This window comes from Colobus angolensis, unplaced genomic scaffold (assembly GCF_000951035.1).
Source record: "Colobus angolensis palliatus isolate OR3802 unplaced genomic scaffold, Cang.pa_1.0 Scaffold477, whole genome shotgun sequence".
Taxonomy (NCBI): Eukaryota; Metazoa; Chordata; class Mammalia; order Primates; family Cercopithecidae; genus Colobus; species Colobus angolensis.
This window is the reverse complement of record NW_012118232.1, coordinates 533,318-547,335: the sequence shown is the minus strand read 5'-3', so window position 1 is coordinate 547,335 and position 14,018 is coordinate 533,318. Positions and strand designations below refer to the sequence as shown.

Genomic DNA, 14,018 nt, shown 5'->3' with positions numbered 1-14,018 from the left:
TCAAACCACCAGGCAGTGAGGGTTTGACTGGGCTCACTCATGCTGTGGAGGTATGCTGAAGCCCACACCAGTCTGGAAAGAATGGAGTCCCTTATGCCCCATGTGTAAGCATGGCAGTCCCTGACTTATTTGAGTCCAGGGCCCCAAGCCTTGCAACAAGGGCCTATTCTCCATCCAGTGTGGACTGCTATGCTGGCTCACCTCCTTAAAGAGAACCTGTGTACTTATTATTTGCACAATGATTGATGAAGATTCTCTGCCCCTGTAATGCCAATTTCTGTATAAACAGGTTTCTTTCCCTCCAAAGAAACATGTCTATATTCTAAGCTAAAAGTTCTACATTAATTCCCTGAATTTTATGGATTAGGAGGGTGAGTTTTCTTATTCTCGTACTCTACCCCCTAGAATCTTTACTACCCACGCAAATTTCAGAATGAGTTTATAAGGAGACACCAACGGAGAGAACACCTTTATTTGCAAAACAACAAACATGGGTGAAGAAGAGGCATGTGAAAACCAGATTGAGGTGGAAGAATCTTGGTGGGAAGAGAGGAGGAGAAAGCAGAGGCACTCTTGTAGCCATAAACGCATTTCCTTGTTGGCATCTGGGCTGCTCCCTCCTCATGCTCCCCTGAGACTTCTCTTTGCTTGGCTCATAAACTCACTGCTGGTCCTGCTTCCTTGTCTCACAGTCCCAGAGTGTTCCCTCCCCAAACCGATGGAGGAGCACAGCTTCATACCCTATTGTGCGGGATAGCAGCTACTCAGAAGGTGTTACTTGGATTTTTTGCAGCTGTTAGTGATTCTGACACCCTTGGACCTCCAGGAGTGGCTGTTCCTGCCACGAGAGGACTCCGGCTTTTCTAATAAGGAAGGTTCTGGCCAATCGTCCAAGAAAGGCCCGGATTCTCTTCCAGGGTGTTGTCTCTGCAGAAATGCTCCTCAGGGTGGAAGGTGCTGCTGCAGCAAGGGATGTCCCCTGAGTTTTCAGGTATGTAGTCTGTGGTGAGAGAAAGGCAGGAGAGGAAAACTCAAGCCTCTGCTTCTCCCAGGCACAGGTCCTTAAGCTCCTCTCTAGCCACTTTCCTTCCAAAGTCAAAGGCACCAACTATTAATTCCTCTCTGGTGGGATGCCTTCCTCCTTCCCCAGGCACCACAAGTCCCTACAGCCCGCTCCTTGCTCTAAGGCTGGCCCATCCCTCCAGCCTCACCTGTGGCTGCAGCAGGTGAACACTCCTCACACTCCCATTTCTTACTCTTGGATCTAAGAGAGGAGCAGTTCCTGTGGGTTCCATGGGATCCGCATGTAGCACACAGAATGAGGCACCACCTCCTACAGGAAAAGCCCAGGAAGGATTGTGGAGACATACAGAACACTAACTGCCATTCTTGGATGTTTGCTATGGCCCAGGCATTTTTTATGGCACATTTTACCCACGATGAATGTATGGCTCAGAGGGGATGAGTGCTGATCCTGGGAGCCTGCCATCAGTCCTAACCCCTTGAAAGGTAGATTAGGAAAGGAATTGGCTCTGAATGTCTCTCCACTGGGTACAAGGTGAGTGGATCTTGCAGGGGAAACCTGTTCACTTGCACACAAGTGAGTCAGGGGCTGGTCAAGAATGAGACTTAGCAATTGTGTTTATCCTAAGGTCTGCATACAAGAGTGAATTTCTTACTTCTAGTAACTGTGCCAAGGTCTAACTCTAAGATAGCACTGATGAGAGCTCTTTCTAGCCAGAATCCTTCTCCTACCCTTCATCCTCAAAGCTGTCTCTGCCTTGTTCATACAGACAGATGGGAGCATCACAGTGCTGATAGCGCTGATATAAGTCTGAGAAAGCCCCTGGCTCGAGTTCCCAGGCAGCATCTCTGCAGTGGGAGAAGAAACAGTGAATAAGAACATAACGGGTTGGTGAAACTTTTGTCCATCAGGGAGGAATTAGGAAGAACCCCAAGCTAAGCACAGTAAGAGTTCAGTAGGCTGCCCGAACACTTCCAACAAGGCTGGTCAAGTGGCCTGGCAGTGGGAGAGGGTTGAAGCAGGATGAATGGAACATGCATTCGGGTTCCTTAGTTCCACTCTGGAATCCAAGAACTCAACCACCCAGGGAATTCTGATTCCCCAAATGCCCTTTTTAGCAACAAGCACCCGCTTCCCGCACAAACTTCTTTCCCCTCCCTTGTTTTGATAATTGAAAAGCACTCCCTCCTCCCCTTCCTTCTTCACTATCAGTGCCTCTGCTGCTCTCATTCTCTGAACTATTCTCTCACTCACCTCCTCTCTAGAAATCTAGGCAACCCTCTCCCTGGCTCAGTTCCTGCTCTGGGGTTCCCACTACCTGTCTGGAATATGAATTCCCATTCTCAACATTTCTTGAGGAAATTCTTTTCGATTGTTACACTGTGGACATTTGAAGAAATGCTTTGCTGATGTGTGGGCATATTTCTGTAAGAGAAACAGGTAAGAGCTTTGTGTTTATAAAACACCCTTTGACTACCTTCTTCCCCCTCCCACCCTCACCCCCACAAAGAGGATGTTGCTAAGAGAGTTTGACTGACGGTACAGGAAAAGGAATTTGGGTGGGCTAGGGTGAGGACTGCAAATCCAGGCGTTAGACCTGGGACCAAAATACTTTCAAGAGAACTCCCAGGAGTGCCTCAGCCGTCATCTCTGGCCATGGGGCTTGGCAGTACTAAGTAGGGGTCAGGTACCTGGATACACGTTCGCCTTCTCTTTCATCCCAGGAAGTGAGGCTGAGAGGGAGGCTCCTCAGCTCATTCTGGCATGAGCCCATTTGCCCTAGCAATGCCGAAGATTTTGCTTATTCTAAATCTTATGTGTGAGGTCCTATAGGTCAGGAATGACCACAGACTGGACTGACTTCCCTCTAACTGCCTGAAACCAGCCCTGAATACAGGCCTCCAGCATGGAGCACCAAAGCTGAGGCATACCTGAACGTTCCCAGGGTGCTCTGGTTCCAGGCAGAGAACCAGGGCAATGGTGGAAGGGCCCCAGGGAAGAAAAAGCCCCACCTGTATGCACTTGCGGTGGTAGATGGCTTGACTACAACACGGGCTCTGGATATTCTCAACACTCTGTTGGGATAAGTCTTCACAACACAAGATGCAGCTTTCCTCCCCCACATTCCCATGTTGGATGTTCTGTGCTGGGCGATGTTTGTCACAAAATGATCTGTGGCAGGTAAACAGACTTGGTTTCTGGTTTGTCATCGATGCAGTTTCCCAATGGCCCACTCTAGGAGGGGCAGCCAGCCACCCGGGCTGGTGCCCAGTGAACCTCCACACTCATGGGGAAGAGGAGAGGCAGGGTGAAGAACAGCCACATGCCTTCTCATGGCTGCTCGCCTACTGAGCAAAGTTCCCAGAACTGTCTTCATAGCCTCTTGTTCCTGAAAGCCCCACTTAGTGCTGAGCAGCTGTCTAAGTACCCCAGCTGTTTGTAATTTAAGGAGGGGGCAGGAAGCAAGAAGAAACCCCTGTGAAATCTCCAAGTCAAGACACTGTTTCTTATTACTGAATGGAGGGACAGATTCACTGGTGAATCAAAACAGGCCTGCTTGTGAGAACTGGACTCTGATTTCATTAGTGGCTGAATAACAAGTTGCAAAAAGGAAGCCGGACTTTTCTCCTTCCTCACTCACTTGTACTCTCCAAAAAATTGTGAAAGGCAACCCCTTTCTTGGCCACAAGGCAGATGGAAGTTTCTGATGCACTGATCCTTCTGGCAGTTGATAGCGGCTCCCTTTTTCTTGCACACAAAGCAGATCTGCAAATGAGTTCCCAGACAGTGCTCAGGACCCCAAGAAAGGCAAATAGACACAGTGTGGCACATTTTTCTATTAAATGGAAGTTTTGTGAAATAATAGCCATTCCCTTTCCTCAGTGGTCCTGAATGCTCTGGGGCACCTGGAAGCTGAGCTTCAAGCAGCACTGAGTTCTTTCCTGTTTTCTCAAGATGTTTCTCCCTCTTCTCACTTAGGACACCATACCCCAGAAGAATATGGGACTTAAGGACTAGTTGGATCCAAGAGTCCTTTGATGTCTAAACTAGGAAGTAGGGAAGAGAATAGAAACAGGAATGATGGGTGAGGTATGAAGAGAGGCCTATCCCAAGGTCTTTACTTCAGGGGATTCTAACCTTCCTAGAAGCCCGAGCTGCCTCCTTTTTGATGTCTTCAGGCAGGAATCCATGGAAACCTCTGTTGGACTGGCCCCTCTGAGGCAGCTTACTAGATAAGATCTGGGGGGCAGTAGAACCAGGCTGTTAATATTGATCAGTGAAACAGTGCAGTGAGGTGAGGAGAAAAGACAGGGTAAGAGAGCTAAAGAATAGAGATTGGGCCGAGCGCGGTGGCTTACGCCTGAAATGCCAGCACTTTGGGAGGCCGAGGCGGGTGGATCACGAGGTCAGGAGATGGAGACCATCCTGGCTAACACGGTGAAACCCTGTCTCTACTAAAAATACAAAAAAAATTAGCTGGGCGTGTTGCCATGCGCCTGTAGTCCCAGCTACTCGGGAGGCTGAGGCAGGAGAATGGCGTGAACCCAGGAGGCGGAGCTTGCAGTGAGCCAAGATCGGGCCTCTGCACACCAGCCTGGGCGACAGAGTAAGACTCTGTCTCAGGAAAAAAAAAAAAAAAAAGAATAGAGCTTGGTGTGGAATATATATGCATTGACAGGGTAATTTATTTAATGAAAGCTTACATAGCACCAACCATGTGTTGAGTACTCTAGGTGGTTTCAAATATTAACTTATTGAATCCTCCCAACAGCCCTAGGAGGTAGATACTATTATTGTCCTTATTTTATAGGAGAGATGATGCAACTTGCTCAAGGCCACAGGACTCTGGAACCTGGACTCTTTTGCTCTAGGCTGCCTCTCATTTACTGAGGGCTGCTATTGTGTGCTGGCACTTTGGTGGAAACATTTCCTTTGTATTTACTCATTTTATGCTTACAATCCTTGGCCAGGCACGGTGGCTCACGCCTGTAATCCTAGCACTTTGGGAAGCTGAGGCAGGCAGACCATCTGAAGTCAGGAGTTTGAGACCAGCCTGGCCAATATGGTGAAACCCTTTCTCTACTAAAAATACAAAAACTAGGGCATGGTGGTACACATGGTGGTGTGCACCTGTAATCCCAGCTACTCGGGAGTCTGAAGCAGGAGAATCACTTGAACCCAGAAGGCAGAGGTTGCACTGAGCCGAGATTGCACCACTACACTCTAGCCTGGGCAACAGAGCGAGACTCCGTCTCAAAAAAAAAAAAAAAAAAAAAATCCTGTACTGGCACATGCTATTATGACCCTCATCTTACAGAGGAGGCCACTGAGGTGCCGTGTGGCAAGTGACACTGCCCGCTGGGGTTATAGGGCAAGGAGGAACAGAGCTGGCTATTCACACCCAGGCCCATGGAATCCACACTCTTACCCTTCCTGCTGCATCGCCTTTTAGTAAATACTCCTCAGAGTAATACAGGAAGAAAAACAGGGTTTTAATATCTCTTGATGTTGTCATTCTGTTGTCATTCATTCTAGTCAAATTATAGGGGAAGGAATTGGACTTTTGAAACATATATTTTAAAACTAATTATCCCAGGGCTTTGGGATAATATGAGTGATTTGTTTTCTTTATACTTTTAAGTATCATTCATGTTTTCTGCAGTAAGCATGTATTGATTCTATAAACAGAAAAATCAATAGTGAAAGATCAGAAACAATCTAAATGTCCTTTAATCGGGATTTGTTCTGATACTTTTTGGCATACCTATAGCATGAAATACTAATTAGCTACTAAAAAGAAAAAAACTAAACCTATATGTTTTATATAGAAAGATGTCTGAGATATATATGATGGAAAAAAACCAAGATACAAAGCACTCTGTCTAATGTTTAATTTTTATGTAAAAAATGTATATGCTTGTAAATGCATCAAAATTATAACAGCCCTGACACCTGATAGGACTTACAAGAAAGGAAAATCACAGACCAATCTTTCTCATGAGCACAGATATAAAAATCAAACAAAACAGATGCAAACTGAATCCAGCACTGTATAAAAAGGACAATACATCATGACCAAGTAGGGTTTATACCAAGAATGCAAGATTAGTTTAACATTAGAGCATTTAGTTGATGTAACAAACTACATTAACAAAATTAAAGAAAAATCAAGATAATCTCAATAAATACAGGAAAAGTGACAAAATTCAACACCCATTCATGATACTCTGGGCAAACTATATATGAATAAAAGGGATCTTCAACCTGACAAAAACATCTATGAAAAAAGCCCACAGCTAACATACTTTTATAGTGAAAAACTAGATGCTGTCCCCTGATGTTGGGAACAAGACAAAGATAACAACTCACACCACTTCTATTCAACATTAGGTTGAAGGTCCTAGCCAATACAACAAGGCAAGAAGAAATAAAAGGCAAAGATTGAGAGGAAGAAGTAGAACTGTCTTTATTCACACATGACGTGGTTATGTGCATAGGGAATCCTGTGTACACAAGGCATTTACAACAAAATAAAAACAAAAACAACTAATCAAACTGAATTTAACAAGATTATAGGATACAAATCAATATACAAAAATAAAATGCATTTCTATATGCCAGCAATAAACTTAAAAATGAAATAAAAATACTATTTACAATAGCATAACCACAAAATATCAAAATATTTAGGAATACATTTAACAAAAGATGTACAAGACTTTGTCACTAAAACTACAAAACATTGCTGAGATATATTTTAAAAGACCCAAATAAATGGAGAAATATAACATGTCCATGGATTGGAAGGTTCAATATTATTTGTCAGTTCTTCACAAATTGACCTATAAATTCAATGCAATCCCAATCACAATCCCAGTAGACGTTTTTTTAAAGAAAAATTCACAAGCTTAATATAAACTTTATAAAGAAAGGACCTGATAGTCAAAACAATCTTGGAAAAGATTATAGAACTTAACAATACTGAATTTCAAGACACTACAAAGCCACAATAATGAAGACAGTGGGGATTGGTGTAAGAATAGATACATAGATAAATGACATAAACAGATCATCCAGATCCACAGATTGATTTTGACAAAGGCACCAAGGTAGTTCTATGGGTAGGCAAAGATTTCTTGTGACACACAAAAAGCACTGACCATAAAAGAAGAAATGGATAAACTGGGCTCCATTACAATTATTGTTCTTCGAAAGACACCGTTAAGAAAATGAAAAGGCAAGCCAAAGACTAGGAAGAAAATAGTCTCAATATATACATTTGAAAAAGAATTTGTATCCAAAATATGTAAGCAATTCTTACAACTCAATAATAAAACCACTCAATTTTTTTTTTTTTTTTTGAGACAGAGTCTCGCACTGTCATCCAGGCTGGAGTGCAGTGGCGCGATCTCAGCTCACTGCAAGCTCTACTTCCCTGCTTCATGCCATTCTCCTGCCTCAGCCTCCGGAGTAGCTGGGACCACAGGCACCTGCCACCATGCCCACTAATTTTTTGTATTTTTAGTAAAGACGGGATTTCACCGTGTTAGCCAGGATGGTCTCGATCTCCTGACCTCGTGATCCACCCACTTTGACCTCCCAAAGTGCTGGGATTACAGGCATGAGCCACCGTGCCCAGCCCGGCCCACATATTTTCTTTTGTTAAGTATGTGTACAAATATTTTTGGCCATTTAAAACACTGAGTGGTGGCCAGGCGCAGTGGCTCATGCCTGTAATCCCAGAACTTTGGGAGGCCAAGGTGGGTGGATCACGAGGCCAGGAGATCGAGACCATCCTGGCTAACACGGTGAAACTCCATCTCTACTAAAAATACAAAAATTAGCCAGGTGTGGTGGCGGGCGCCTGTATTCCCAGCTACTTGGGAGGCTGAGGCAGGAGAATTGCTCCAACCCAGAAGGCGGAGGTTGCAGTGAGCCGAGACCATGACACTGCACTCTAGCCTGGGCGACAGAGCAAGACTCCATCTCAAAAAAAAAAAAAAGAAAATATGTGAATGGCCAATAAGCACATGAAAAGAAGCTTTAGTCATCAGAAAAATGGAAATTAAAACCACAATGAAATACCAATACACACCTAGAATGGCTAAAATTAAAAACACTGACAAAACAAAGTTTTGGCAAGAATACTGTGCAACTGGAATTCTTTTTTTTTTGAGACAAAGTCTGGCTCTATCGCCCAGGCTGGAGTGTAGTGGCACGATCTCGGCTCACTGCAACCTCCGCCTCCCGGGTTCACACCATTCTCCTGCTTCAGCCTCCTGAGTAGCTGGGACTACAGGCGCCGCCATCACGCCCAGCTAATTTTTTTTGTATTTTTAGTAGAGATGGGGTTTCACTGTGTTCGCCAGGATGGTCTCGATCTCCTGACCTTGTGATCCACCCGCCTCAGCCTCCCAAAGTGCTGGGATTACAGGCGTGAGCCACCGCACCCGGCCACAACTGGAATTCTTATAAATTGCCGGTAGGAGTGTAAACTGGTACAACCACTTTGGACAGTGATGTGGCAACCTCACATAAAGTTAAATATCTAATTAGCATACAACTAGTAATTCCACTTCTAGGCATTTGCACAAAAGGAGTGAAAGCACGTGTTCACAAAAAGACTTGTACACGAACGCTTAAAGTAGCTTTATTCATAATAGTCCTCAAATGGAAACAATTCAGATGTTCATCAACAGGTGAACAGATAAGCAAATAGTAACTTATTCATGCAACCGAATACTACCAGGTAATAAAAAGGCACAAGCAACGAATACATGCAACAATATGGATGAATCTCCAAAACACTGTGTTGGGAGAAAAAAGCCAGATACAAAAGATTATAAACTGCATGATTTCATTTATATCAAGTAAAAGAATAGCCAAAAATAATCCATAGATCAGAACAGTGATTATGTCTAGTGGGATTGACTGGAAAAGGAGGCAGCAGTGAACTTTCTGGGATGATAAAAATGTTACTTATTTTGATTGGGGTGGTGGTTATATGGGGACATAGATTTATAAAAATTTATCAGATTGTACCCTTAAAATTAGTGAATTTTATTCAAGACCAGCCTGGCTAACATGGTGAAACCGTCTCTGCCAAAAATACAAAAATAGCCAGGCATGGTGGCAGGTGCCTGTAATTCCAGCTACTTGGGAGGCTGAGGCAGGAGAATCACTTGAACCCGGGCGGCAGAAGTTGCAGTGAGCTGGGATTGTGCTACTGCACTCCAGCTTGGGCGAGAGAGTGAGACTCCATTCTCAAAAAAAGAAAAAAATTGGTGAATTTTACAGTATGGAAGTCATACCTAATAAAAAAGAATATTAAGAAAAAACAATTAGAAAGATGTTACAACTTTGATAGCATTTGTTTCTGAGGAGAGGGAGAAGGATTGGGAACATTGTTTAGGGAAGAGACTTTTTTACTGAACTTACTTTATACTGTCAGGATTTTATCCCAGACACATATATTTTTCTTTTTTTGAGGCAGGGTCTTCCTCTATCACCCAGGCTGAAGTGTGGTAGTATGATCACCGCTCACTGCAGCCTCTACCTCCAGGGCTCAGGTGATCCTCTTGCCTCAGCCTCTGGAGTTGCTGGCACTACAGGTGTTTGCCACCATGCCCAACTTTTTTTTTTTTTTTTAATTTTTTTTGTAGAGACACGTTTGCCTGGTCTCAAACTCCTTGGTTCAAGAGATCCTCCTGCCTCGGCCTCCCAAAGTGCTGGGATTACAGGCGTGAGCCACTGTGCCCAGCCTAAAAATAGATTTTAAAAGAAAAAAGCTATTAAGAAAAACAAAAAAACAAGTCTGTGAATCTGAGGATGGATGTAACAGAGAACAGTCGGTACATCAAAAGCCATAGGATATTCAAAGCAAAGGAGGTCTCATACTCACAAGACAGAAATAATGCACGCTGATATTGTCTTTCTGAAGAAATTCCCCTAATTTTTCGGGATCCCCAGGTTCTTGAAGGCATAGCCAGCAAACTGGAAGAGAGGACACTCAGAATTTGGCTCAAGTTGACCATTAAGAATGGAAGGAAGGGTGAGAATGTAATCATTCCTCTAAGTCAGGAAGGAGTAGAATACTAGGAAAAGGGTCATTTTGGCAAGAAGGCAGGTTGGGAGGAGGTCTTATTTGGTATCAATTAGGCTGTCACATAATTCTGGTTACAATGAAAAAGTTGGCCACAACTGCTCACTTCACTTTTTTTGTTTTGTTTTGTTCTAAAGTGACTTTAATAACTTGTTTCTTGAACTTCAGACATGGTAATTTAAAATTACAGTTCCTGAGTCCTCAAGATCTTAGAGAATCTGGGAAAGAACTAGGGCTGGGAGAAAGAGAAGCAGCAAGTGTACTGCCCCACACAGGTGGCCTTCTTTGCTGAGGGCTGGAGGCAGTGGCTGAACACAAGCTCCAGTCTTTCTTACCAGGCCCTGAAGACGGTTTCCTCTGGGTTACCCTCCTAGTCTTGGCAGATTTCCTATACAAGAGAAGTAAGAAGCACAAGGTGTTCTTTGAGGACCTTGTTGATAACCTTTTTAACATTTCCCTTAAAATGCCATTCATGGGTCTGATGAAGGACCAAAATATCTGAAGCCTAAGACATCAGCTTCTTTTCCTATTTCATATATACATACACATACATATATACATATATATACACACATACATATATATACACATATATATACACACACACATATATATATATACATATATATACACTTTTTTTTTTTTTTTTTGAGAGAGTCTGGCTCTGTTGCCCAGGCTGGAGTGCAGTAGCGCGATCTCAGCTTACTGCAACCTCCGCCTCCTGGGTTCAAGCGATTCTCCTGCCTCAGCCTCCCGATGAGCTGGGATTACAGGCACCTGCCACCATGCCCAGCTAATTTCTGTATTTTCAGTAGAGACGTGGTTTCACCATTTGGCCAGGCTGGTCTAGAACTCCTGACCTCAGGTGATCCACCCGCCTCGGCCTCCCAAAGTGCTGACATTACAGGCGTGAGCCACTGCACCTGGCCATATTTCGTTTTTTTTTTTTTAAGTGCAAAACATACTCTAAGTTGAGGGCAGGAACCAGACTGTAAGCATCTCTGTCTCCCCAGTGCCTGTTCTGCCTATGTTGCAATTAATCCAAGAGTAAACCCCCTTTCACTTTTTTACTGTTTCTTCTGCCAACTACTCTGAATCTCAGGTGGTACCAGCTTTACAAAGCATACTAAAATGAACCAAAATTGATAAAAGTATTTCCCGCTGTGAGGCACTATGCTTGGCACTTTACATGTATTGGCTCAATTAATCTATAGTAGCTCAATGAATCTACAGAACATTTTAAATACCATTATTATGTACATTTTCCAGATGAGGAAACTGAGATATAAAGAAACGAAGTGACTTCTGTCACAGTTGTTAGCAAGTGGCAGAGCTAGGATATGAATCTGGGTAGTAAGGTTCCAGAGTCAGCACTTTGCTATTAGGGACAGCACTGATAAGACAGGTATGACAGCTCCCAGCTCCCAGTGTGTGCTTCCACACTGTCCAACCCCAACCCCCAAGACTATGACAAAGGGGGCAAAAAGTACAACCTATACCACAGGCCATTGGACAATTTCTCCCAAACTCCCTGTGTCAACTCCTTCTACCTCAATCTTTGGTGTTCCTTCTTTTCTTTTAGAGTCTTCATTCGCTGCTGTCTCTTTCTCCTATCTTGAATTCTTCTGTATTATTTTGAGGACAACACAGGCTCTTCCAGCTATAAATATAAATGGGGTTTGGTAAGCAATTTAATTCTATATTTGGTTATCAAGTTCCCCAGAGTCAAGGCAATGGTGCACTTCACCTCCCAACCCATGTGATGGAATAAAAGGGACTGTTCTAGGTACTTGACGTGTTAAGTCACAAAAACGCCATGCAATAGGTACCATTATTATCCCCATTTTCAAGATGAAGGGACTGAGACACAGGTTTAAGTATCCTGCCCAAGGTAAGAGTTAGTGATATAAGAAGGATCTGAACTCAAGTAGCCTGGCTCCAGAGGCCAACACTAACTCTCATGTTATACTGCTATCACACAGTAGCAAAAGAACTTAGAACCATTACTTGACCTAGCTAAATGGTTCTTTGTGCCTACAAAAGCACACATGAAGTAGCACTCAGGGAAAAAAGGCTCCTTTTGCACCTAAGTATGGGTGCCTTAATTGTACCCAGTAAAAGCTAGATAAGGTAGCTTTTTCCTAGGCAAAGGAGCCTGTGAGATTCGGGCTGCCTAAAAGCAAGAACTCCCTCTAGTGAGAGACAAGAGGTAATACTGACAAAACCCCCTAGGCTCTATCACTTTTTTTTTTTTTTTTTGAGACAGGGTCTCTCATTGTTGCCCAGGCTGGGGTGCAGTGGGTGAGTGCGGGAAAGTGCCACTTTCCTAGGCTCAGATGATCCTCCTGACTCAGCCTCCCAAATAGCTGGGACCACAGGTGCCATGCCACCGCACCAGCTAATTTTTTTGCAGAAACGGGATTTTGCCATGTTGCCCAGGCTGGTCTCCAACTCCTGGGCTCCAGTGATCCTCTCGCCTCAGCCTCCCAAAGTGCTGGGATTACAGGTGTGAGCCACCAGGCCTGGCCTCTCCTATCAATTCTTTTCACCTAGGCTCAGGTGGCCACTGAGATATGGCTTGTTCCCAACCTTTGTCTCCATCTGAGCCAAGTACAATAGCCAAAAGTGCAGAAGGTACCTTGTCTCCTATTTCCAATGTCAGCCAACTCTGGCTGTTACCTGTTTTCATTAGTAAACAAACTGTAAAACAAATGTACAGTTTCACCGGTTAAGGGGGAGATCCCTGAAAGTGAAGGGGAACAAAAGAAAGAAAATCTACTGCTGTGAAGAAAGGGCTGTCTAGTCAGGGAAGAGGAGAAGGACAGCATTTCTTAGAAGGAGCGCTGGGTGAATCAGGTCACTCCAGAGACACTCCAGTATCCATGGCCTCCGATCACCGCTGGAGATCGAGAATATGAATAAGGACGACTGAGGAAATTACTGTTCAAGAAACCAAAGCCACCCTGCCCTCCCCTTCTTTGTGTTTGTTCTGTCTCCTCCTCTAATCCATGAGTTGCAGAAGCAATCACATCTGATGGCTTCTTCCTCAAGGAAAATATTGGACAGGCTGGAAGAGGAGAGAGAAGAGCATGTCCTGACCTTGCTATTCCCACAGGGGTCCATGTGAGCGGACTGCGGAGCAGTTCCCAGTTACTGGGGCTACCCCGACCATAAAGCAATAGAAATAAAACCTTGAAACTTCAGTTCTTTGCATCGCTGGGCCAAGACGTTCCTTGAGTAGGATTCTGTGCACACACTGCTAGTTACAAGACGTTACGATCTCCAAAACATCTGAAGGGGGGCGTTGCAAATACGGCTTCCACGAGCTGCCAGGCAGTGGCCTCCTAAACCGGCGGACGCTCCTCGAAACGCTTATCAAGTTGTTTCACTGGACAGGTGCTGGGTAAATGCTTGTTGAGAAAATAAAAAATAAATAAACGTGTTCGACTCGCCGCGACAAGAATGATTTATTCGTAAAATACGTGTCGGTGTGATCACAACCGTTCCCGAGGTTCACAGCCGGAGAAGGGGCTCAAGGAGCATCCCGCGAATGCCAGACCAGGCTCATGTCGCGCCTGCCGGACGGCTAGTGCAGGGTCGTCGGGCCGAGGTCGCCTCCGCCGCTCCTCCTTGCGGTAGCTCACCGGCCGCCGCTCCCGGCCAGAGCCACCCTCCCAGCTGTCTCTGAGGGCGCCGCTGTACCGGAGCTTTAGTCGTTGACACAGGCCGTGGTAGCTACCTCCAGGCGGCCGCCCTGCGCGGTGACTGCGCCGGCGAAGACGGTGAGCTTGCAAACGGGGGCGGGTCACGCGGACTGTGACCCTCGGGAACCGCGGCGACGCCTACCGTTGGTAGAAAGGGACCGCTAACGGCCGCGCGCTAACGGCCGCG

At 44.8% G+C, this 14,018-nt stretch overlaps 1 protein-coding gene across 2 annotated transcripts; it reads right to left on the bottom strand.

Moving 5' to 3' along the window:
* Positions 1–457: 457 nt before the first annotated feature.
* On the bottom strand, positions 458–14,018 carry PHF7 (PHD finger protein 7). Of its 2 annotated transcripts, XM_011958851.1 has the most exons (12): positions 13,772–13,921; positions 13,319–13,713; positions 11,678–11,787; positions 10,463–10,515; positions 9,927–10,018; positions 4,163–4,264; positions 3,666–3,790; positions 3,037–3,196; positions 2,343–2,449; positions 1,756–1,872; positions 1,212–1,333; positions 458–1,000 (listed from the first exon to the last, which is right to left on the bottom strand). In XM_011958851.1, exons 3-12 carry the CDS (start codon positions 11,716–11,718, stop codon positions 864–866), a joined length of 1,056 nt encoding a protein of 351 aa, XP_011814241.1. In that variant the 5' UTR covers positions 11,719–11,787; positions 13,319–13,713; positions 13,772–13,921; the 3' UTR covers positions 458–863. The 2 variants fall into 2 exon arrangements, with proteins under 2 accessions (XP_011814241.1, XP_011814240.1); XM_011958850.1 differs by having other exon boundaries at positions 13,319–14,018.

Bases quoted from the DNA above. Each gene is read 5' to 3' on its own strand.
- PHF7 (XM_011958850.1), bottom strand. From the start codon at position 11,718: ATGAAGACTCTAAAAGAAAAGAAGGAACACCAAAGATTGAG. The intron at 1,334-1,755 runs GTAGGAGAAGGA...CTTTTCCTGTAG, and splicing joins GACAGCTTTGAGGATGAAGG to GAGGTGGTGCCTCATTCTGT. The intron at 1,001-1,211 runs GTGAGGCTGGAG...CTCTCACCACAG, and splicing joins TTCACCTGCTGCAGCCACAG to ACTACATACCTGAAAACTCA.